Below are 23,926 nucleotides of genomic sequence, written 5' to 3' on the forward strand. Positions count from 1 at the left end.
TTTACGTAAAGGATAGTGGGCATCAGTTTCATAAAAGCTGTAGAAAAAACGTTCAGTCATCAAGAGAACCAGCTAAAGCCCCGTGAGGTCTGGTTTTGTGAGGTGTTTGAATGGACTGTGGAGCAGTAGAGTCCAGATGTGTGCGCTGTTCTGCCTGTGTGACTTGGTAGGATGGTAGGACCTGGGGAAGCAGAAGAGGAAGTGATGAGCTCCATCCAGTCTTCTGTGTACGCAAGGCTTCAGGTGTTTTATGATTTGAGGCCACTCATGAAATGGAGTCATTCAGTAGTCTTGCTGCAAAGCAGATCTGGTACATTCAAAGAGGAGTTGTACCAGAAGGAATGCTCGACAGAGACTTTTGCCTGGGGCAAGGACCGCCTCCCATCCATATGAAAGTGGAGAGGAGGGCACCTCCTGAAGCTTTTTTAAAGAATCAGTACAGGAATTTTTCAGTGTTTGTTATGGGGGTTTTGAAAACTTGGGCACAGCTCCTGTGGAGTGTTTGTGTTTTCGGCACCCCTAGTAGGCTGTGAGTGTTAGACGGTAAGTTCAATCTGGATACTCCCTCCTCCACTCCCCCAGATAACTAAATGTGGCGGTCAGTTCATTAGAACTGTTTATGTTTTCTCTCTAGATAGTGGGTCTGTGTCATAAATAAAAACACTGCTGTTTTCTCTATACAGTAAATGATAGTATGTCTTAAGGCCACTGCTAGAGCCACTAGCAAAAAGATGGACGCCTGATTGCTATGGCCAGACGACATAAACCTGCTTCGTTTTTGTGCTCGGAAGAACTACTGAAGTCCTGAGGTTTTCAGATCCTACTGCCTAGCTGCCACTGGAAGCTTAGGTTAACTTCTGTCATCTTAATGACAAATCTGCAGCTCATTATAATGGGGCTTTTTTTGCATATTTTTGCAAAAGCGAGCATAGCAGTGGTCAGTCAGGGAGCAGTACATAAAACCAAGATGAAGTTTGGTTGCCTTTCTCTAGCCAGCTTCATTCATTTGGCAGTGCCTGAATGCTGAAGCCATATCCAAGGTCACAGACTCACACTGTCTGTCCCTGACAACAGCAGGTTATAGCCTAGTTCACGGTGGGGAATGAAAATCGTAAGGGTCCTCCCTGCCCAGCAGCCTGAAGCCCACCTGTTCCCTGATGTGCAGGAGCCAGACCCTGGTGCTTGTGTTCAGTGTGCTCTTAGAGAAGATGCCAGGAAATGAATGTGATACCAGGCCCCAGACCCACATGAAGTCACTCAAAAGAGAACGGACATTAAGGCCACGGTCAGATTCTAAAAGAGTGATGTGAGTGTCACATGCACGGTGACCTCCAGAAGCCTCAAGTATCCAGCAGGCAGTTATAAAAACATCCATCAGGTTCATGGAGTGGAGTCAAGACCATTCAGAGACGCCTTGGCTGCCCGGGTCCTATGGGCAAAAGGGCAGTGCAATACCCAGGCTCCGTGACCTGCAAAGAGACTCTTGATGCAGGTTCAGGGAAAGTCCCAGGATGCAGGGAGACAGCAGACTGTCCCTTCGCCTTCTTATCTCACCCCTGTCCTGTGCCTGGCACTGTTCCAGTTTGGGGGATATGCCGATTTTATCCCAGCCCTTAAGTTACTAATCTGAGGTGGAGAAAACACATAGATAGCTCATCAAAATTCAGTGTGGTGAGCACTGTCACGGAGAATTCAATTTAAAAATGCTGCTGACTCAAAAATTAGTGGACAGTCATTACTCAGCCATGAAAAAGAATGAAATATTGCCATTTGCAGCAAAATGGTTGGACCTAGAGAATATTATTCTTAGTAAAGTAAGTCAGAGAAGGGCAGTCTAAATACTATATGATATCACTTATATGTGGAATCTAAAAAATAATACAAATGACTATGTATACAAAACAGAAATAGACTCAGAGACATAGAAAACAAACTTACGGTTACCAAAGCGGGCAGGGAGGGAGGGAGGAACAAATTAGGAGTATGGGATTAACAGACACACATTACTATACATAAAGTAGGTGAGCAACAAGGATTTACTGTATAGCACAGGGAATTCTATGCAATAACTTGTAATAACCTATAATGGAACATAATCAGAAAAAAACTGAATCACTATGCTATATACCTGAAACTACCACATTATTGCAAATCAACTATACTTCATTAAGTTTTTTAAAAAATTTGGGCTTCCCTGGCGGCGCAGTGGTTGAGAGTCCGCCTGCCGATGCAGGGGACGCGGGTTCGCACCCCGGTCTGGGAAGATCCCACATGCCGCGGAGCGGCTGGGCCCGTGAGCCATGGCCGCTGAGCCTGCGCGTCTGGAGCCTGTGCTCCACAACGGGACAGGCCACCACAGTGAGAGGCCCGTGTACCACACACACACAAAAAAATAGTGAACAATTTCCAACTGGAGGGATATCAGGGAAGAGTTTGGAGGGAAGCATGTTTGAGGAGGACCTTGATGAATGAGCTAGTAAAGAATTTCTTTATCTAAATCTAGCTGTGATTTGAATTTGGTCAAAGATAGGTTCAGAGAGAATCTTCATTTCTAGGTCATAAAAGTGAAGCTTGGTGTGAGCAGGAGTTGGAGGTTTCACGTGGAGGACCCTCTACAGAAGGGGCATCATCCCTCTTCTCCCAGGCAGCCCACCAGGAAGCCCTCTGGCAGGATGTGCAACCACAGAGCACGAGAGGCAGTTGGTTTCCTTGCATCCAGCCTCCCTAACTTTCTCTGTCGTTTGTCTGTCTCTGCTTTGCCAGCACGGAGCCTAGTGTTTTCCCACTTAGCATTTTCTTTCCGGGGACTCTGGACCATCCGGGCAAACAGTGCTGAACAGAAGTTTCAGGAAGTGTTCGACGCACATCAGGATTTGCATTCAGGTCTGTAAGTTTCTGGACATGATTTCAAAGGATGGGAGGTGCTGCCTTCTGAGGCTTGAGTCCTTGTCAGGTGGGCTTGCCGGCCCACACCTCTCTCTCTCTGCGCCTCCCCAGCCCTTCCTCTCAGCCTCCCCTCTGAGCTCCCCTCTCCCCCTGTCACACCCCTGCTTTTCTCCCCTCACTGGTTTGCATTGTCCTTCCATCACTGTGACCTGTGGCTTTCTGTCCCTTTAGGGCAGGAGTCAGCAAACTTTGTTTTGCAAAGAGCCAGCGAGTAATATTTTAGGCTTTGTTTGCTATACTGTCTCTGTTGTAACTTTTCAACTTTCCTGTTTTAGCACAAAGACAGACAAAGATAATACATCAGCGAATGGCCGTGGCTGTGGTCCAATAAAACTTTATTTTCAGAACAGGTGGTGGGCTGTTTTTGGCCTCCAGGCTGTAGTTTGCGGACTCTCTTTTCACAGCATGAAGGGCAGCAGATGTGATTGAGGAAAATAATTTCCTGATTTGCCGCCCCCTTGATGTGTATTATTCTCTGTGCCAGTGAAGTTTTTTCTAGGTAGAAATTTCAGAATTCCCTCTAAGTCTATAAAATCCTGGCTCAGTTATCCAACCTTTATTGTATTTTGAAGATAAAGTGGCATTTTGAAAGCCACATGCAGACCCCGTTAGCTGATGGTCGTTTGGATACTGGGTCCTAAGAATAAACGCTACGCAGGGCCTGCGGTAAGTGCAGAAGGTGCTGGAAACACAGTGTGAGCTGCACTCTCTGCTACTGGAGAAAAGGGAACAGTTGACATGTGAGAGGATGAGCCTCACTTTGAGGCCCAGCACTGCAGGAAATGTACCAATGAGACCATTTTTCCATGTCCTTTGTTATGACTCTTGCCATCTTGTCTAATATACATGGTTTGGTTCTAATAAATTGTATTATAGCATTTATAGCATGTGATTCCACAGTGTGGTCCATGTGAAGTCATTTGTGTCTCGATGAGACCTTTTTATCTTTTTTTTTCTTTCTTTGCATGGGTGGAGGTCTTCGCAACTGTAGCAAGCTGGCCTTCTGAACATTCCAGGTAGCGTCCTATAGTTGGGAGGAGAGAACCAAGTTTACCATTAAGCTTTTTGTTCAGCTTAGCACTTTAGGTTTTAGCTTTAGGGCTACTCGGATCTCAGTTGTGGGTATTGAGGTGAGAAAGATTCCCTGTAGGAAAGAACAGTATCCTCGCTGCTGTGTGGGTACCAGATGAACTCACCATCCCTAACTATTCCATAGTAACAACATTGAATAAGAAACAATGAGAGTAGTATTTTAGATTTAAAAGCACTGGTTCTTAAAACCCATTGCCTTGTTTTTCGTGGTTTCACCTGCAGCTACATTGGACTTAGTGAAATTACATAATGATCCTTGAAACCGTAATGACGAAGGTCTGAATAATGACATTATTCCTCACCTATATAATACTGTAAAATGTATGTCAATCCTGTCGGGATTAATAAACGCATCTAACATTCTTTCTAAATTTATAGTGGGGTTTTTCTTCACTGTATTATGGTCTCAATCAACAGATAGTAAAAGTATGAGTAACACTGTCATTGCATGAAATGATTTAAATATGTAAAGGGGTCTTCTTGGTAAAGTGAAAGAAGGAGCTGAGCAAGGAGTTGAGAATGAGACTACTTTATTCCCCTTCTTCTTCCTCATTTAGCTTTGGATGCTGGTAAGGTGGGCCTGGCACTGTCTCTCGCCCTCACGCTCATGGGGATGACCCAGTGGTGCGTCTGGCAAAGCGTCAGAGTTGAGAATATGGTGATGTTTGTCTTATCTTACCGTTTTTAGCTTTTTCAAGTCTCCTTGCCATTAAATGGCATAAAAGCAATTCTTATGTGAAATAGTAAAACTGTTATTTTTACGTCACAGGTAAAAGATTTTTTTATATCCTCCTCCGTTTAAAGTTAATGTAAAATAAAAAATATGTATCTTTTTCTCAGTCTTATGTGTGCCGTATCAGCAGGTTTTATATTCATCACAAGCTGTCTTCAAATATAATAAATGTCTCTGTAAGAGGGAGGTTCTGAAACCCTGGAGAGAATATAAGCTAATTTCTTAGGGGTTTGTTTATTTTTGTTTCTTAAGGGGTAATACCTCATTTTTGGTAAAAGAAGAATTCAGTATTTTGAGGTTTGTTTATTTAATTAATAGGTTCCTCTGTCCCCCATCTTAGCATTTGATCTTGTATGTGTTAAACACCTGAATTTGCTGGTGTCCCTTTTTTCTGGTAGGATAAGCCCCGTCTCAGAATGAGCTATCAAAGGTGTCAAATTAAAGTTGTTTAAAAGGCCTTAGTCAATATGTAAATTATAGTCTCTTTTGAATATTAGCATCTTTTCTCCTAAAGGGAGAGAAACAATAAAAACAAAATCTTTCCATTTCTTTCTTCTAATAGAGTAGAAAGTGATTAATTATTAAAATGAGGTTTGATGACCATCCAGTCTGCTCATCTATAACAGATGGCCCTTCTGTAGCAACACATTACTGATTGGCGTCCACAAGTATTCTTTTCTTTAACAAAATTCTTTTGCTTTTTATTCAGGTGTGAAAAGTGGATCAATAAAACCTTTGCATTCATTTCTCTAATTCTTTAATTTTAATATAATGTTGAAGGAAGTAAAGGACAGTGTTACAAGGCCATAAACAAGTTTGCAAATCATCAAAGCCTTCATCAAACTCCTACTTCTGTCCTTTGTGTTTGCGAAGACCTTAGATATTCTTAACCACAGAAACGCGGATGTAAAGATAAAAAAGCAGAATGCTTCATTTACAATCTCTGAACATCCATGAACAAGACCTTCCCTTCCTAACTCATGTGATGTCATATGTGTTTCAGATGATTTCAGTAGAGTGATTGAATATACAGACCTCGAGAAAGAAGCACCCTGGAAATACTTCTTTCGTCTTCCACCACCAGCCTGGCCCCATGAAGGAAAGATTTTCTTTCAAAATATTAACTTAAGGTACAGCTTGGATGGGCCTCTGGTATCGAAGGACCTGACAGCAGTCATTAACTCAAGAGAAAAGGTTTGTTTAAGCCATTTGCCTCTTTAAAATCCAGCTTAAGATTTAGCACTGCATCTGCTGTTGGGTTCCTCGTCAGTGTGTCAGGGGGACTCTTTGTTCCTCTTGGATGCAGATTAGATCAGTGACATTGTGGGTGAATCTTTCTTGGAAACCGACCATGGAATGGGGATCCCAGCATTTCTTTCCCTGTGTGGTGAGCTGCCTCACGGTGGTTGGTGGGCCCTGGAGCTTCTTCGAAATGCAGAATCTCAGGTCCACCCAGACTTCTTGACTCAGAATCACATTTAAACAAGAACTCCCAGTAAAGTCGTTTCTCTCCCATAGGCAATTTTTTAAAAATTTATTTATTTTTATTTTTGGCTGTGTTGGGTCTTCGTTGCTGCATGCAGGCTTTCTCTAGTTGTGGCGAGCGGGGGCTACTCTTCGTTGCGGTGCGTGGGCTTCTCATCGCGGTGGCTTCTCTTGCTGCGGAGCATGGGCTCTAGGTGCGTGGGCTTCAGTAGTTGCGGCACGCAGGCTCAGTAGTTGTGGCACATGGGCTTAGTTGCTCCACGGCCTGTGGGGTCTTCCTGGACCAGGGCTCGAACCCGTGTCCCCTGCATTGGCAGGTGGATTCTTAACCACTGCACCACCAGGGAAGTCCCTCATAGGCAATTTTTGATGACTGATAACCTGTGATTTCCAAGAAATGTCCTTTGACAGTTTGCAATTGAGCTCATGAATCACCTAACCCCTCTTGTGTCTTAGCATGCGGCTCTAGAAAGTTCTGTGCCACTTACCCTACAAATTTACTTCTATATTTTGCAAATCATGCCTTTACATTATAACCTAATTCTGTGTGATTCCAATGCATTTATTTGCATCTTTTCAGTGGAGTCTGTCTTCATCACAGGCAGTTTTCATCCCGCTGTCTGGCCTTCCCCGCACCAGCGTCGTGTGGGCACTATAGGTATTTCACCACAGGCTCGGCCCTGCCTGGGCTCGGAGTCAGAGACAGCCCAGTGTAGCAGTGTACGTGCAGCTCTTTCACTACCTGACGGGATCAAAAATTACTCTTGCTGCCCGAAGCAGGGCACTAGGTCTGTTTGGCCTGTTTCCCAGGCACTAGGTGCCCACTTAGCCGCAGGTTTCTCTGCCAGCGCAGCTGTGGGTGCCAGTTCTTCCTGCTGACAGCCAGCCCCCAAGCTCAGGTACCTGTGTCCATGTCTTGCTTTAACTGTCTGGCATAGGATCTATATGGTAGGCCTGTTCTTTTAACTGCAGCTGCACCTCTCCCCACTTTCTCTTCTAGCTACACAGAGGGGCATAACAAGCTGCCAGGCCATCCAGGTGATAAGGAGGCCTCAGCAGAATGGAGGAGAGGCCCATGCGTGCGTTTGAGTCCCGTCCTGTGACTCACGGGCTCTGTTGTTTCAGGCAGACTAATTAATCTTACTAAGTCTCAGTCTTGTCTTTTGCAAAATGGAAGTGATAGGACCTAACCTCTAGGATTGTTGAACAACTTAAACAAGATAAGGCACTTGGGCTTCCCTGCTGGCGCAGTGGTTGAGAGTCCGCCTGCCGATGCAGGGGACACGGGTTCGTGCCCCGGTCCGGGAAGATCCCACGTGCCGCGGAGCGGCTGGGCCCGTGAGCCATGGCCGCTGAGCCTGCGCATCCGGAGGCTGTGCTCCGCAACGGGAGAGGCCACAACAGTGAGAGGCCCACGTACAGCAAAAAAAAAAAAAAAAAAAAAAAAAAAGATAAGGCACTTAAAGCACCAGCATGGAGACTAGCATAGAGTAAATGCTGGGACAGATTGTTGTCATTTTCATAGTGTGTAAATGACTGTAACCACTTATACTGTATCAATTGTCTGCCCCGTGAAAATGTGAGGTTGGCCATTTGCAATTGTATGTATGGTGGCAGGATCCATCTGTCATGTCTTTTCTCTGTCCAACTTATTGTATACCTAAATAATATGGTAATCAATTTTCCATAAATTTCTCCAGCTTGAGTTAAAAATCTCAGCTCCCTACATAATGCCCCTTTGTCTCAGGACACCACAGGTAATACAAAGGCAAATCCAATACAGATCCTGCTGTCAACACATACAGTCAGTTGAAAAAGTAAGAAAAAGGCCATATTAGCTTTGTAAGATAGAAGGAAGTCATCATTTTTATGGAACTTTAGCAAAAGATGGTATCACGTCTATTAGGGTTGACAGGAGTCCACAGGAGGGGTCAGGGAGAGCATTTCTGAGGAATTAGGCCGGTGAGGCAGACTTAGTGATATATGGTTAGGGTTTCAGCAGGTGGAAATGCATGTGGAAGGCATTCCAGAAGGTGGGACCAGCATGAGCAAAGGCACGATGCCCTGATTCGGTGAATGAAGAACCAGGCACCTGCAGGGCATTCAGGGACAAGAACTGCCAGGTGTATAGCACACATTTTCACGTTCAGCCGTCACGACTACCTAGTAACCCCAGGGAAGCTGCCTCGTGGAGGTGGAGGATGGAGAGGTTAGCGGGGACAGTTTTGTAGCAGAGACTTCCCGGGGTGGAGTGACGGGCACAGAGCCACCTTCGGGAGTTTAATCTGAGAAGTGGGTGCACGTGGACCAGAGTGGGCAGATGCGGAAGGCAGGGAGCCAGTAGCTGCTGGGCCTCCAACAAGATGTCAGGGAAAGTGATTCCACTTTTTGGAATCAAACTGATGTCAAGTAAAACAAAGTTATAACACCTGGGTTTGCGAATGTGCACCTAGGTTTACGAGTGGGAGTAGAAAATGGTATCCGGAATTCCCTGGCAGTCCAGTGGTTAAGACCCAGCACTTCCACTGCCGTGGGCCCGGGTTCAATCCCTGTATGGTTAGCTAAGATCCCCCAAGCCATGCAGCATGGCGAAAATTTAAAAAAAAAAAGGAAGACAAAATATTATCATATTTCTGGAGGGTAGGTTGGCGCTACTTAACAGCTTCCTCTGAAAATGTTCATATCTGTTTCTTATCAGTTGCACACCTAAGAATTTCTCTTAAGGAAATAATGAAGGGTGTTTGCAAAGATTTAGCTTCAGTGATATTTAACAGAGGTATTTATAATAGCAAAATATTGGAGACCATCTGCCTATCTGTTAATTGGGGGTTTGTTAAATAAATGATCACACATACTGTAATATTATGTAGCCATTAAAATAAATACTTTTATGAAATACTGAATGAAAGCAGATTACAACAGTATGTTCATGTTAATCCCATTCTGTTAAGTATATGAGCTTGTATCTTCAAGAACACATCAACATAGAAGTCTAGAAGGTAAAAACATCAACATCTTAAGAATTTTTTTTAATCAGAGTGCTGGGGTATAGCTAGAATTTACTTTTCAAATTCATTTGCACTGATTATGATCAAGGAAAGAGTTTCAAGGGAGAGAGACTCAGTGAGGGATTGAGTCATGAAACATTGCAGTAGTAGAATCTGCAGGGCTTGGCACCATGCTGGACTCGGAAAGCTGGCAGTAAGGTGGACATTGTGAGCCCATGAGCCCGAGAAAGAAGTAATGAGAGTAGAGTGGGGAAGTCAGAGGAAGCAGCTGTTTTGTGTGGGGCATTGGGCGTTGATCATGTGGAGTTTGACGTATGAAGAGAGATCCAGAGGCAAAACCCTGGCCTGTTTGAGAAAATAGAATGGGTATGTCACAAAGCACTGAAATAAGACTGTCTCCGAGTGTCTTTGGTGTTAGGAATGTAAACTTACTGATACTGGTGACACTCTCCGTGGGCAATTGGAAAAACCCATTGGTGTCCTGGCAAAGCCTTCCAGAGTGGATTTTGATAGCTGAATGGTAGGAATAGCCAGAGCAGATCTTCTCTGAGTTGCCTTTTTCTTAGGTGCTCATCGTGTGAGCAGCCCTCGGTGCCCCTGCATATCTCTGCCGTTTACCAGGAGTCTACAGACGTTCCAGTTAGCACAGATGGATCAGTTTCAGTAGAGCTGATAGTATGGGAACATACGCACATTCTCACAGACACAGTTCTCGCCTGTGTCCCGATGTGTGCTGGTTTACATCTGAGAACACCCAGAAATACAGGCATACCTGGTTTTATTGTGCTTCAAAGATCATGCATTTTTTTACAAACTGAACATTTGTGGCAACCCTGCATCAAGCAAGTCCATTGGCCCCATTTTTCTTACAGCCTTTGTTCACTCCCTGTCTCTGTGTCACATTTTGGTAATTCTTGCAATATTCCAAATCTTTTCAGTATTATTGTATCTGTTACGGTGACCTGCGGTCAGCATTCTTTAATGTTACTACAACCCAGTGAAGTCTCAGATGATGGTTAGCACGTTTTTTTAGCAATAAAGTATTTGAAAATTAAGGTATGTACGTTGTTTTTCAGATATAACGCTATCGTGCACTTAGTAGGCTACAGCATAGTGCAAGCATAGCTTTTATATGTACAGAGAAACAAAAACATTCTTATGACTTGCTTTATTTGGAGATATTCACATTTTTGTGGTCATCTGGAACCAAATCCACAATATGTTCAAGGTCTGCCTGTACCCAGAACACATGAGTCATATCTATATACATGCACTAGGGCCTGCCTATATGCAGAGAATGGCCCATCTATATTACATATATTAGGGTTTAACATAAGGTATAAAATGGCTACAAAATAATAAAACTAGCTAAACTCACTTTTCTTACATTTAATCTCTATTGAGATAAGTTCTTTTTTGAAATGCTACAATTGATTTTACAGACAAAGATTCGAAACTTTGGAGGCATTCAAATGAGAAAACATGAAAAGTTCCCAGCATTCTGATTGCATGCTCAGAAAGACTTAGTTCTTCTCTGTTTACAGCCGTGAGTTTTAAAAATTTGCTGAATAAATTTACAAATGATTGAAAACATGTCTTACACCCCACATCAATTCCAAATTTCTGAACAGAAATGAAATCATCTCTTGGGAAGCTCCCACCACGGAGTTGGGCAAGCTTATTGATAAAAAAGGCCAGTTTCTGTATAGTACATGTTTGGATGCACACATTTAAAAGCCAGTTTTTACAGTATAGTTTTATTCCCGACCAGCATTTTACCTGCATTATATTGATTCCTTAATCTTATTCTTAATGCACTTAATTTCTCTCTACTTTGGCTTTAATAACTAGACTGAAACTTGCATGTCTTTCCAAGGAGCAATTTTAAGTATTAAGTTGTTTATAAAATGCCTTTTGAACTGCTCAGATGAAAGGTCCCATATAAGTAGCAAATGTTGTCTGTGTTGTTGTTGATCTCATTATGTGTATTTTGTCTGCTGGATACTGTCTTTTACGACACTGAGACCTGCATGTTATAATTTTAAGATGTTTCCTTTCAAGATAGGGTATAATTACGATATTTAACATCAGGAAGTGATTTTAGTTTCTCTACCAAAGAATAATTCCTCTTAAATAGTAGATCCCTGAGAAAATGAGTACTTGTTTATGTATAACACTTCTTCCTTGACTTGTTGACATCTCTGTAGAATTACCCACATGATTCTCAAGGTCAAAATGCCTAGAGAGTAGGAATAAAGCTAATTTAAAAGTGAACTTCTTATGGGCCACTTAGGGTGGGGGTCCCCAACCCCCAGGCCGCAGACTGGTACCAGTCGCAGCCTGTTGGGAGCTGGGCCGCACAGCAGGAGGTGAGCAGCGGGCGAGCAAGTGAAGCTTCAGCTGCTGCTCCCCATCGCTCACTCGGACTACCGCCTGAACCATCCCCACACCTCCAGCCCCGCCTGTCGCCTGTCCGTGGAGAAACTGTCTTCCATGAAACCAGTCCCTGGTGCCAAAAAGGGTGTGGACTGCTGACTCAGGAGACTGCTAGCTTTTTTTTTTTTTAAGTTTTATATATATATATATTTTTTAACACCGTTATTAGAGTATAATTGCTTTACAGTGGTGTGTCAGTTTTCTGCTTTATAACGAAGTGAATCAGCTATACATATACATATGTCCCCATATCTCTTGTTTTGTTTTTTTTGTTTGTTTTTTTGCGGTGCGCTGGCCTCTTACTGTTGTGCGGAGCACAGGCTCCAGACGTGCAGGCTCAGCGGCCACGGCTCACAGGCCCAGCCGCTCTGTGGCATGTGGGATCTTCCATGAACCCGCGTCCCCTGCATTGGCAGGCGGACTCTCAACCACTGCGCCACCAGGGAAGACCCTGTCCCCATATCTCTTGCATCTCCCTCCCTCCCACCCTCCCTATCCCACCCCTCTAGGTGGTCACAAAGCACTGAGCTGATCTCCCTGTGCTATGCGGCTGCTTCCCACTAGCTGTTTTACGTTTGGTAGTGTATATATGTCCATGCCAGAGACTGCTAGCTTTTCACTGCCAGTAGATTGATTCTGTTATTTTTAACTCTTTTTGGGACCAGGGCGTCTCAACCAGGGGACATTTGTCAATATCTGATATTTTTGGTCGCCAAAATGTGGGAGGTGCTTCTGGTATCTAGTGGGTAGAGTCCCTGGCTACTGCTAAACATCCTACAGTAATACACAGGACAGGCCCCTGACCCCCCAACAATGAATTATCTAGCCCGTAATGTCAACAGTGCCATGGTTGAGAAACTTACAGACTACTCTTTATAGAGGACGTTAAAAATTCATCTTCAACAGCCAGGGTTCTCCTAGGTTTGTTGCATATTGTGAATTCTTAATCCCTCCTGGATCTCTTTACAGGTTGGCACTGTGGGAAGAACAGGAGCTGGAAAAAGTTCCCTCATCGCTGCCCTTTTTAGACTGTCAGAACCTGAAGGTGAAACTTCCGTCTACGGGATCTTGACAACCATAACTGGATTTCACCATATAAGGAAGAAAATGTCAGGTGTACCTCAGGTATGCACATCAGAACATTCTCACATGTTCTTTTTATAAGGCACCTAAGTTTAGCTGCTTTTAAGTTGATTGGTTTTTTCAAATTGCATGAAAGTGTTGATCCGTTTTCCCCCAGTAGAGCATATTTTTAGCAGCAGGTGTTTTCAGCAGATACTTTCCTCAGATACCGGGGTTTGTTTGTTCTTTCGTTTGTTTTGTGTGCATGTGATTTAATAAGTGACCCAGACAGATTTCTGGACTCACGCTTCCTCAGGTGCCACAGTTTTATCCACTGATAACCACAGAATACTGAGAACAAAATGATAAATGATTAGTATAGCACTGGAGAGGTTCCTATAGAAAAACACGAATTTTAAGTGTCTTAAAGATGGAATTTTGCTGTAGGAAATAAAGCTACCATTTCAAAGGTGATTATCTCCCTGGAAGGCTTTGTGAAACTGTGGAGCTTTGAGGATTACAGGGTATATTGATGCTCTGGGGAACCTTTTAGAATTCAACCCTTAATAAATGATTAACCAGGCAGGCAGTACAGAATAACGAGGAAGAGCACAGGACACGGAATCCCATCTCTGTGCACCTCAGTCTTCTCCCCCTTACAAGGCAGCTGACAGGACCAACTCTTTGAGCTGCTGTGAGGACTACATAAGTCAGTGCATGTGAAGTGCTTCCCGTAGACCCCATACACAGTTGCTGTGACGGTGGAGCGTTGAATTGACTTTCTCTTCCTGGGCTCTGATTCTGTTCTCTTTTGTTCTGCTTCTTAAAGACGTATGACTTTCAGGTATTGTCTTAGAGACTGGATTATCTGCACAGTAGAAGCTCCTGCCATTCCTTATGGTTCACCCACCCAACATAATTCAGTGAATATTTAATTGAGCAATTACTATCCTCCAGGTATATACCCAAGGGCGACACAGGCCCTGTGCCTTCATCTGCCATCCTGCCCTCTGCTTTGACAGCCTTGCTGATTTTTTTTTTAATTTTGAATTTTTAAAAAAAATTCTCTACAATTACCTGGCTGGCCATCAAGGGAAGCTCAGAAAAACACCCTCTTGAGATGAGAAACAGAAACAGGAGAGGACACAAAAAGATCCAGGCAAGTGTTCATCCTGGAATGTGGGTATAATGAGCTCTGTAATGCCTGTTGATTAGGAAGCATATAGAACATGGCACCCAAAGGAAGGAGAACGTGGACGTGTGTCTTATGACTGAGTACAGCAGTTGCTACATACCCCTGGCCTCTAAAATACCTGGAATTACTGTAAGTATTTTTGAAATCAAGATATTCCTTCCAGACCACAATGAGATGCCAGTTCATACCCCTTAAGATGTCTACTATCAAAAAAAAAAAAGAAAGAAAGAAAATAACAAGTGTTGACTAGGATGTGGAGAAATTACAATCCTCGTGCATTGCTGGTAGGAGTGTAAAATGGTGCAGCCACTGTGGAAAACAAGATGGAGTTTCCTCAAAAAAGTTAAACATCTAATTACTATATGATCCAGTAATTCTGCATAAGGTTATAAACCCAAAAGAATTGAAACAGGGTCTTGAAGAGCTCTCTGTACAAGCATGTTCATAGCAGCATTATTCTCAATTGCAAAAAGGTGGAGGCACCCAAGGGTGCATCAACAGATGAATGGATAAACAAAATGTGGTACATATATATACAATGCAGTATTATAAAAGAAGGAAATTCAGACACATGCTACAACACAGATGAACCTTGAGAACATTATGCCAAGTGAAGTAAGCCAGTCGCAAAGGACAAATACAGTATGATGCTACTAATATGAGGTACCTAGAATAGTCAGTTCATGGAGACAAGAAGTAGAATGGTGGCTGCCAGGATGGAGAAGTGGGGAGTTGTTGTTTAATGGGTACCGAGTTTCACTTTTGCAAGATGAAAGGAGTTCTGTGGCTGGATGGTGGTGAGGGCTGTACAACAATGTGAATGTATTTAATACCACTGAACTGTACACTCAAAAATGGTTAAAGTGGTAAATTTTATGTGTATTTTACCACAATTAAAAAGACAATTTTTAAGAGATCCCTTTCAGGAAAAATGGGAAGAACTTTTCAGTACATATAATCCCTGTATTTAAAGATTCCCTCTGGCTATTAAGATTCATGACTTAGTGATTACAGTAGAAAATAAATGAGTTTAGATTCCCAAGTTTTAAGTTTTGATTGTACCCATTTCTGAAATGGCCAAATGAGACTATTTAGCAGAAATAACGGGCATGTCTCTAAAGTCCTTTCATATTCTCAGATGAAAGGATCTGGAATCGTGCCCTGCATTATCTTTAACGTTTCTTGGTAAGAAAAGGCTGTATGTTTGTGTACGTAAAGGACTCTATAAGTAAAGAAAGCTTGGATGATTCTTGGCTCTGCCGAAAATGTTTGGAAGCACATCTGAGCAAAGACTAAATATACCTTGACATCACCAGGGTTTGGTTCTATTCCATCAGTTTCCACCCTACTTTTGAGCATGCTCTGTGTACACACTCCAGAGAGTGTGTTTATAAAACAGTGCTAAGCTTTGTATCCATGTAGATAATGATCACCAACCACTGTAAACACAGAACCTTTATTTTCCACTTTTCATGTGTTTGTCTCCAGGGCGCAGTGTTGGTTGATTAGAGGGAGAGAATCTGTAGACACTGTGCAATGTGTAAAGGTCCCAGGAAATCATTCAGGAAGCAGCCAGGGATAGAATATTTAAGAGCGTAGACTGAGTGTCAACATGACCTACATCTTTATTCCTGTTCTGCCTCATACGAGTGTGTGACGTTGATGAAGTCACTCGGCTTCCAAGCTTCATAGTCCTCCTCATTCTTAAACCAGGTCTGGGAACTGCTGCCACACAGATGTGCTGTGAAGATGTAAGTGGGTGTGAAAACATTTGTGGCCCATGCCTGGTTCTTGGGAACACTCAGTCGATAGGAACTATCATTGTTCTTAAGGATCAGGGCACTAAACTTCTAGGTATTAGTTCTACTTATATAAAAAGAGTAACACGTTCTGGACTGACTTTGCTCTTTAATTTCTGTTAATGTGTCCTTGGTGATTTTCTTTATATTTATTGCTTATAATAAAAACCAAATTGTTTCCATCAGGATTGAAGCCTATATGGAAATTCAAATATGGGTAACACTATGAAAAGTTGTATTCTTCAAATAACTCACACATGCTAAAGAGTCTAAACATAAACCTATGGTTTTTTTTTTTGCGGAACGCGAGCCTCTCACTGCTGTGGCCTCTCCCATTGCAGAGCACAGGCTCCGGAAGCGCAGCCTCAGCGGCCATGGCTCACGGGTCCAGCCGCTCTGCAGCCTGTGGGATCTTCCTAGACTGGGGCACGAACCTGTATCCCCTGCATTGGCAGGCGGACTCTCAACCACTGCACCACCAGGGAAACCCTAAACCTATGTTTTTTAATATACAAAATTATCATTTCTAAAAAACAAAACCAAATTGTTTATATAAATTCAAAGAGTAAAGCAAAAAAAAAACCACAGTAGGAGTTTTGGGGAAAAGCATTAACAGAGAAATGTATCTAATATTTTCTACCAAGAACAAAAAGAGAGAATATCACTTCTTTGTATTCTTTTGATTTCTGGCTCCCCACCCACCAGGTTCTTTCCTGACTACCACCCTGTACCCACCTGTACTTTCCAGTTCCCCACCAAGACCTCCGGCGTTTTCTTCTCATCCCTCCCCACATTCTCGACTATATTCTTCCTCTCCTTGAAGAAAGGGCCCGTGTCTCTCATTTCTGTTGCTCTAGTGCTTGTTGCAGGCCCTGACAAGTTACACAAGTATTAATAATAATAAGTCCTGATAATTACAGAATCCTTAACACGTTTTAGCCTCTTTTCCTAATCCTCACAATTCTCTCGTCATCCTTATCTGACAGATTTAAAAACCAAGGCATTGTGAGCTTACCCCACTTACCAAGTAAGCAGCAGAGCCAGGATTCAAATTGTGTGTGTGTGTGTGTGTGTGTGTGTGTGTGTTTGGTTTTTTTAAATTGAAGTATAGTTGATTTACAGTGTTTCAGTTGTATAGCAAAGTGATTTTATATTATATATATAAAAGTTATGTATATTTTTCAAATTCTTCTGTAATATAGGTTATTGCCAGATACTGAATATTGTTCCATTTGCTACAAAGCAGGACCATGTTTATCTATTTTATATATAGTAGTGTATCTTTGTTAATCCCAAATTCCTAATTTATCCCTCCCCGTCAATTTCCCCTTTGGTAACAATTAGTTTGTTTTCTGTGTCTGTAAGTCTTTCTGTTTTGTAATTAAGTTTATTTCTATCATTTTTTTAGATTCCACATATAAGGGATATGTGATATTTGTCCTTCTCTGTCTGACTTACTTCACTTAGTATGACAATCTGTAGCTCCATCTGTGTTGCTGCAAATGGCATTATTTCATTCTTTTTTATGGCTGAGTAATATTCCAGTGTGTGTGTGCGTGTGCGTGTGTATTGTTTCTATGTCTTTGCTATTGTAAGTAGTACTGCTGTGGACATTGGGGTGCATGTATCTTTTTGAATGAGGGTTTTCATATTTTCCAGATATATGACCAGGAATGGAATTTCTGGATCATATGTTAACTTTTTTTTCAGTTTTTTAGGGAACCTCCATACTGTTTTCCTTAATAGCTGCACCAATTTACATTCCCACCAATGGTGTAGGAGGGCCCCCTTTTCTCCACATCGTCTCCACCATTTATTTTTTGTAGACTTTTTTTTTTTTTTTTTTTTTTTTTTTCATTTCTAATTTTATTGATTTGAGTCCTGTCCCTCTTTTTCTTTTTTTTTTTTTTCAATTCATGGGTTAAAGATAACTCTTTTTATTTATTTATTTATTTTTGGCTGTGTTGGGTCTTCGTTTCTGTGAGAGGGCTTTCTCTAGTTGTGGCAAGCAGGGGCCACTCTTCATCGCAGTGCGGGGGCCTCTCACTGTTGTGGCCTCTCGTTGCGGAGCACAGGCTCCAGACGCACAGGCTCAGTAGTTGTGGCTCACGGGCCCAGCTGCTCCGCGGCATGTGGGATCTTCCCAGACCAGGGCTTGAACCCGTGTCCCCTGCATTGGCAGGCAGATTCTCAACCACTGCGCCACCAGGGAAGCCCCCTTGTAGACTTTTTAATGATGGACATTCTGACTCGTGTGAGGTGATACCTCATTGTAATTTTGATTTGCATTTCTCTAATAATTAGTGACATTGAGCATCTTTTCATGTGCCTGTTGGCCATCTGTATGTCTTCTTTGGAGAAATGTCTGTTTAGATCTTATGCCTGTTTTTTGATTGGCTTGTTTGGTTTTTTGATATTGATATTTGATAAGTTGTTGTATATACAGAAATCTGTTGCATTTCTATACACTAACAACAAAATATCAGAAAGAGGAATTACGGAAACAGTCCCATTTACCACTGCATCAAAAAAAAAAAAAAAAAAAACCACCTAGAAATAAACCTACTTAAGGAGGCAAAAGACCTGTACTCCAAAAACTATTAAGATTCTGATGAAAAAAATGGAAAACAACACAGATGGAAATGTGTACTGTGTTCTTGGATTGGAAGAATCAATATTGTTAAAATGACCATACTACCAGAGTAACCTACAGATTTAATGCAATTCCTATAAAATTACCAATGACATTTTTCACAGAACTAGAACAAAAAATTTTTTAATTTGTATGGAAACAGAAAAGACCCTGAATAGTCAAAACAACCTTGAGAAGGAAGTAAGAAGCTGGAGGAATCACACTCCCTGACTTGAGGCTACACTAAAAAGCTACAGTAATGAAAACAGTATGGTACTGGCACAAAAATCAGACCCATAGATCAATGGAACAGAACAGAAAGCCCAGAAATAAAACCACACACTTATGGTCAATCTAAGACAAAGGAGGCAAGAATATACAATGGAGAAAAGACAGTCTCTTCAATAAGTGGTACTGGGAAACCTGGACAGCTACACATAAAAGAATGAAATTAGAACATTCTCTAACACCATATACAAAAATAAACTCAAAATGAATTGAAGACTATTAAACACCTAGAGGAAAACACAGGCAGAACACTCTTTGACATAATTTGCAGCAATATTTTCTTGGATCTCTTAGAGTAATGGAAACAAAAACAAAAATAAACAAATGGGACCTAACTAAACTTAAAAGCTTTTGCACAGCAAGGGAAACCATGAACAAAATGAAAAGACAGCCTACGGAATGGGAAAAAATATTTGCAAATGATGCAACCCACAAGGGATTAATTTCCAAAATATACAAACAGGATTCAAATTTAATTTACGGAGATTTCTGACTCCATAACCCGAGAAGCTAACAACTCTGCTAATGACTTCAATGCACTGTTGCCGCTGACACGATAGAACCGCTTCATATCATGATTTCAAGTGTGTGTGCACGTGCGCACAGAGAGGAACAAAAACTTCACAAAACAATATTACTCTTGCTCTGTACTCTGATATTTTCTATTATATCAGTTCTGTTCTAGTTCATATAAAAGACAAAATGATGGTCACGAGGTACAGAATTGACATCATGATCCACTGGATGCGCCTGCAGTTTGACAAACACCACCCCTCACTGTCCCCCTGTTGGGCTGGGCTCCTGGTCATTGTTAGCATCACACCAGGAGCTTCATTGTTGTTCCACATTCTCATAGCAGCCCCACAGGGTTAGCCCCGTTTTCCAGTTAGGGAACTGAGTCTTGAGGAGATTAATAACTTACCCTGAGTCAAATAGCTGTAGAATCAGAATTTAGAACTGTCTGACTCCAAATTTATTTCTTTTCAACAACTGTTTGTTGAACTTAATGATGTTCTCATCAGATGTTTCCCCCATTTTTCCTACCACCCCATTCAAAATTATTCTCCAAAGCATAACAAAAGTGAGTAAGTATAGAGCAAAGGTGGAAGATACTACTCCTAATGCTATGTCCCTCATTTGGAGAGTATCAGTTTAGAAATGTGTTATTCACTTATATGTCATGGGCTAATAAGTGTCAGGAGAAGATACTCAAAATCTTACCCTCCAGAGCCAAGAGCGCTTTCTCTTTGCAATGTCTAGCTGGCTGCGGAGGTGGAGAAAGTCTGGTCGTTTGGTTACTTGAAGTTACTTATCTAAGTGCAGAAAGCTTACATCCCTCTTCTCCTAAAATGAGTAGGAAGCAGTGTTGCATGTCTCAACACCCTGATTTAGGGAACCTACAAAACTGCGAGCAAACTGCAGAGGGGAGCCCAGTCCAGTCGCCCCGCTTAGGTGGGCCAGGCCTCCATCATCCTCCCTGGCTCCCTGTGATCCTGGAAGTAGCAGCGAGCTTCCAGGATGTTCTCTCTCCCAGGCTTAATCGCCGTCACTGCTGACCCCCACCACGAGGAGTCGGAATTGGGGGAGATGTGATAGCAGCAAAGACCTGCATAGGAACCAGAGGCAGGGGAGTGGTGACAATCAGTCTTGGAGTCCTGAGGGGAACTTTCAAAAACAAGTACTGTATTTCTAAGAATGAACTCCTCAAATTGTGCTCAAAATTTCAGGAATAAGCAAAAAATGGAAGCACTTCCTAGGTAATGTCCTTAAACAAAACAGGTAGATGAAACGTATGCAGCATTTGTGCTCGCCATCTGAAGTAATTATGTTCCCCAGAAAGAACACCAAGGTGAGATTATATTCAGGGAGTAGCTTGCTTATCTGAAAGGATCTGGAAAAATGGATTCTTTGCATGATCTCTACACCTAGAGGCCCTTGTCCTCTTGGCACAAAGAAAACGTTTTCAGTTGAAGAGGGATTCCATGCAAATTCAGTATTTATGATCGCAGCCGAAGGGTTGACCCAGATCAGCAGCCATCATCGTTATCATGATTAAACAGATTGATATTTTGTATTTAATAGGTTTTATTTTAAATCAAAGCAACAGCTAAGTATTGTTTTAAATAGCCCACTCTGCTCTTTTGGTATTTACATTCCCTGAGTTTTCTTCAGTGGGTTAAAGAAGGTGAACCACAGCTGTCTCTTTAAGACTTCTCCCTGGTTACCTGGTTTTCTTTCCCTTTTTTTCTTGTTGCGAACAAAACTGAAAGAGAGAAGAGGCGGATGTGCTGTTACTAGTAAAGAAATACAACTGGATTCTAGCCTAATGCAGTCGACCCTTAGTCTCTGACACTGAAGTCTTCATTAAATCCCTTGGAACTGCTCCCTGGAGCCCCTGAAAGAGAACTTAATGGGACTTAAATTCTCTTTCCTTTGTTGGCAAAGGATCTTCTTTTCTTGTGAGTATGGATGATGATCAGTTCATTCAGAGGCTACAGGACTTAAAAAAGGAGAGCAAGAGGGAAACCAAGATTTAAAGTGATTTCAGATGATTCCCTTATTCGTGAAACAGGTACACTAGTCGACCCTTCAATAAGGTCCTCCGATTAGAAATGAGAACACACCTCTTAGGAAACAGCAGCACTAGCTGCTTTTGATGATAGATTTTAATAGAGGGCAGTTTCCCAGTTTGGCACTGAAACAGGGCAAACTGTTGTGTATTATCTGCTTAATTGGTAACCACTTGTACTGCTTTTGCCTTGATCCCAAGTAGTTTTAAGCTTAGAAGGTTAGTGGGTAGGGTTTCTTTTTAAGATAATGAGGGTCATGTCTTCCAGCAGAGTATGCAAAAGATCCAGTAAGACTACAGTTTTCAGTCTTGCAGTTGTGTTGAGGGATGAGCCATTTACTACATTAAATGCTGTAATTTAGAGTGGCCATTTTTGGGTCACATGCCTAATATGAACTTGTGTTATGTTAGTAACAAAGGAAAAAATTACTACTGAATATGGCACAAAGGATTAAATTAGAGAAGTGTAAACTTTCAACCATGATGAAGACAGTTGTGAAGCTAGTGCTCCATTTAAAATATTACATTGAATAAGAATATTTGTTTTCCTGACTCTGCTGTGCCAACTCTTATTAAATGAGGTTTAATTGTGTACCTTCAGAAAAAAATATACATGGGCCAGTAAGTTTAGTGTATATTTACATGAAGTTTGTGTGTCCTACCATAAATCGCTACACTGAAGTGTTCTGCCTGCACTTATTATAAGATTAATTCATTAACTTCATTGCTTAGAGGTGGGTAATTTAAATAATCCTATCTATCAGAAATGATCATTAATTTGCCCTTATCTGCTCTTGCAGTATGTGTCTACTGTGAGCACTTTTATTACCTTTTGAAGATAATACAATGGTCTCTTATTAGGCAAGTGATGAAGGTAGAATGAGTAGAAACCAAAATGAACACGATGCATAGAACACACTGACATATTTAAACGGACGTTTTTCAAAAACTGCCTGCTGGCTTTAAAGAAAAGTGTAGCTTCAATCAGTTGATGTTATAATAAATCATTCTTTTTTTTTAAATGGGAAGTATAGTTGATTTACAAAACTGTGTTAATTTCTGCTGTACAGCAAAGTGATTCAGTCACACACACACACACACACACACATTCTTTTTTATATTCTTTTCCATTATGGTTTATCACAGGATATTGAATATAGTTCCCTGTACTATACGGTAGCACCTTGTTGTTGATCCATTCTATATATAATAGTTTGCATCTGCTAGCCCCAAGCTCCCAGTCCATCTATCCCCCATCCCACCTCCCCCTTGGCAACTGCAAGTCTGTTCTCTGTATCTCTGAGTCTGTTTCTGTTTTGTAGGTAAGTTCATTTGTGTCATATTTTAGATTCCACATATAAGTGATATCATATGGTATTTGTCTTTTTCTGACTGACTTCACTTAGTATGATAATCTCTAGGTCCATCCATGTTGCTGCAAATGGCATTATTTCATTCTTTTTTTATGACTGAGTAGTATTCCATTGTATGTATGTACCACATCTTTTTTCTTTCAGAAATTTATTTATTTTTAACATCTTTATTGGAGTATAATTGCTTTACAATGTTGTGTTAGTTTCTGCTGTGTAACAAAGTGAATCAGCTTTACGTATACATATATCCCCGTATCTCCTCCCTCTTGAGTCTCCCTCCCACCCTCCCTATCCCACCCGCTAGGTGGTCACAAAGCACCGAGCTGATCTCTGTGCTATGCAGCTGCTTCCCACTAGCTGGCTATTTTACATTTTATGTACCACATCTTTATCCATTCATCTGTCAATGGACATTTAGATTGTTTGCATGTCTTGGCTATTGTGAATAGTGCTTCTATGAACATAGGGGGTGCGTGTATCTTTTTCAATAATAGTTTTGTCTGGATATATGCCCAGAAGTGGAATTGGAACCTCCATACTGTTTTCCACAGTGGCTGCACCAACTTATATTCCCACCAAGAGTGTAGGAGGGCTCCCTTTTCTCCACACCCTCTTCAGCATTTGTTATTTGTAGACTTTTCTACAAATAACATGGCCATTCTGACTGGTGTGGGGGTGGTACCTCTTTGTAGTTTTGCTTTGCATTTCTCTAATAATTAGTGATGTTGAGCATCTTTTCATGTGCCTGTTGGTCATCTGTATGTCCTCTTTGGAAAAATGTCTATTTAGGTCTTCTGCCCAGTTTACAATTGGGTTGTTTGGTTTTTTGTTGTTGAGTAGTATGAGCTGTTTGTATATTTTGAAAATTAAGCCCATGTCAGTCTCATCATTTGCAAATATTTTCTCTGAGTACATAGGTTGCCTTTTTGTTTTATGGTTTTCTTTGGTGTACAAAAGCTTGTAACTTTGATTAGTCCTATTTATTTTTGCTCTTATTTTTATTGCCTTGGGAGACTAACCTAAAAAAAACATTGGTATGATTTGTGTCAGAAAATGTTTTGCCTGTCTTCTCTTCTAGGAGCTTTATGGTGTCATGTCTTATGATTAAGTCTTTAAGCCATTTTGAGTTTACTTTTGTGTATGGTGTGAGGGTGTGTTCTAACTTCACTGATTTACATGCACTGTCCAACTTTCCCAACACCACTTGCTAAAGAGACTATCTTTTCTCCATTGTATAGTTTTGCCTCCTTCATCAAAGATCAGTTGACTGTAGGTGTGCAGGTTTATTTCTGGGCTCTCTATTCTGTT

At 41.6% G+C, this 23,926-nt stretch overlaps 1 protein-coding gene across 1 annotated transcript in view; it reads left to right on the forward strand.

Moving 5' to 3' along the window:
* LOC116742970 (multidrug resistance-associated protein 4-like) overlaps nucleotides 1–23,926 on the forward strand; it is a 129,753-nt gene that overhangs the window by 66,623 nt on the left and 39,204 nt on the right. The window contains 3 exon segments of the mRNA XM_032610904.1: nucleotides 2,764–2,883; nucleotides 5,775–5,901; nucleotides 12,670–12,825. Coding sequence (XP_032466795.1) covers nucleotides 2,764–2,883; nucleotides 5,775–5,901; nucleotides 12,670–12,772 — 350 coding nt within the window. The 3' untranslated portion in view covers nucleotides 12,773–12,825.

This window comes from Phocoena sinus, chromosome 18, assembly GCF_008692025.1.
Source record: "Phocoena sinus isolate mPhoSin1 chromosome 18, mPhoSin1.pri, whole genome shotgun sequence".
In the NCBI taxonomy this organism is placed as follows: Eukaryota; Metazoa; Chordata; class Mammalia; order Artiodactyla; family Phocoenidae; genus Phocoena; species Phocoena sinus.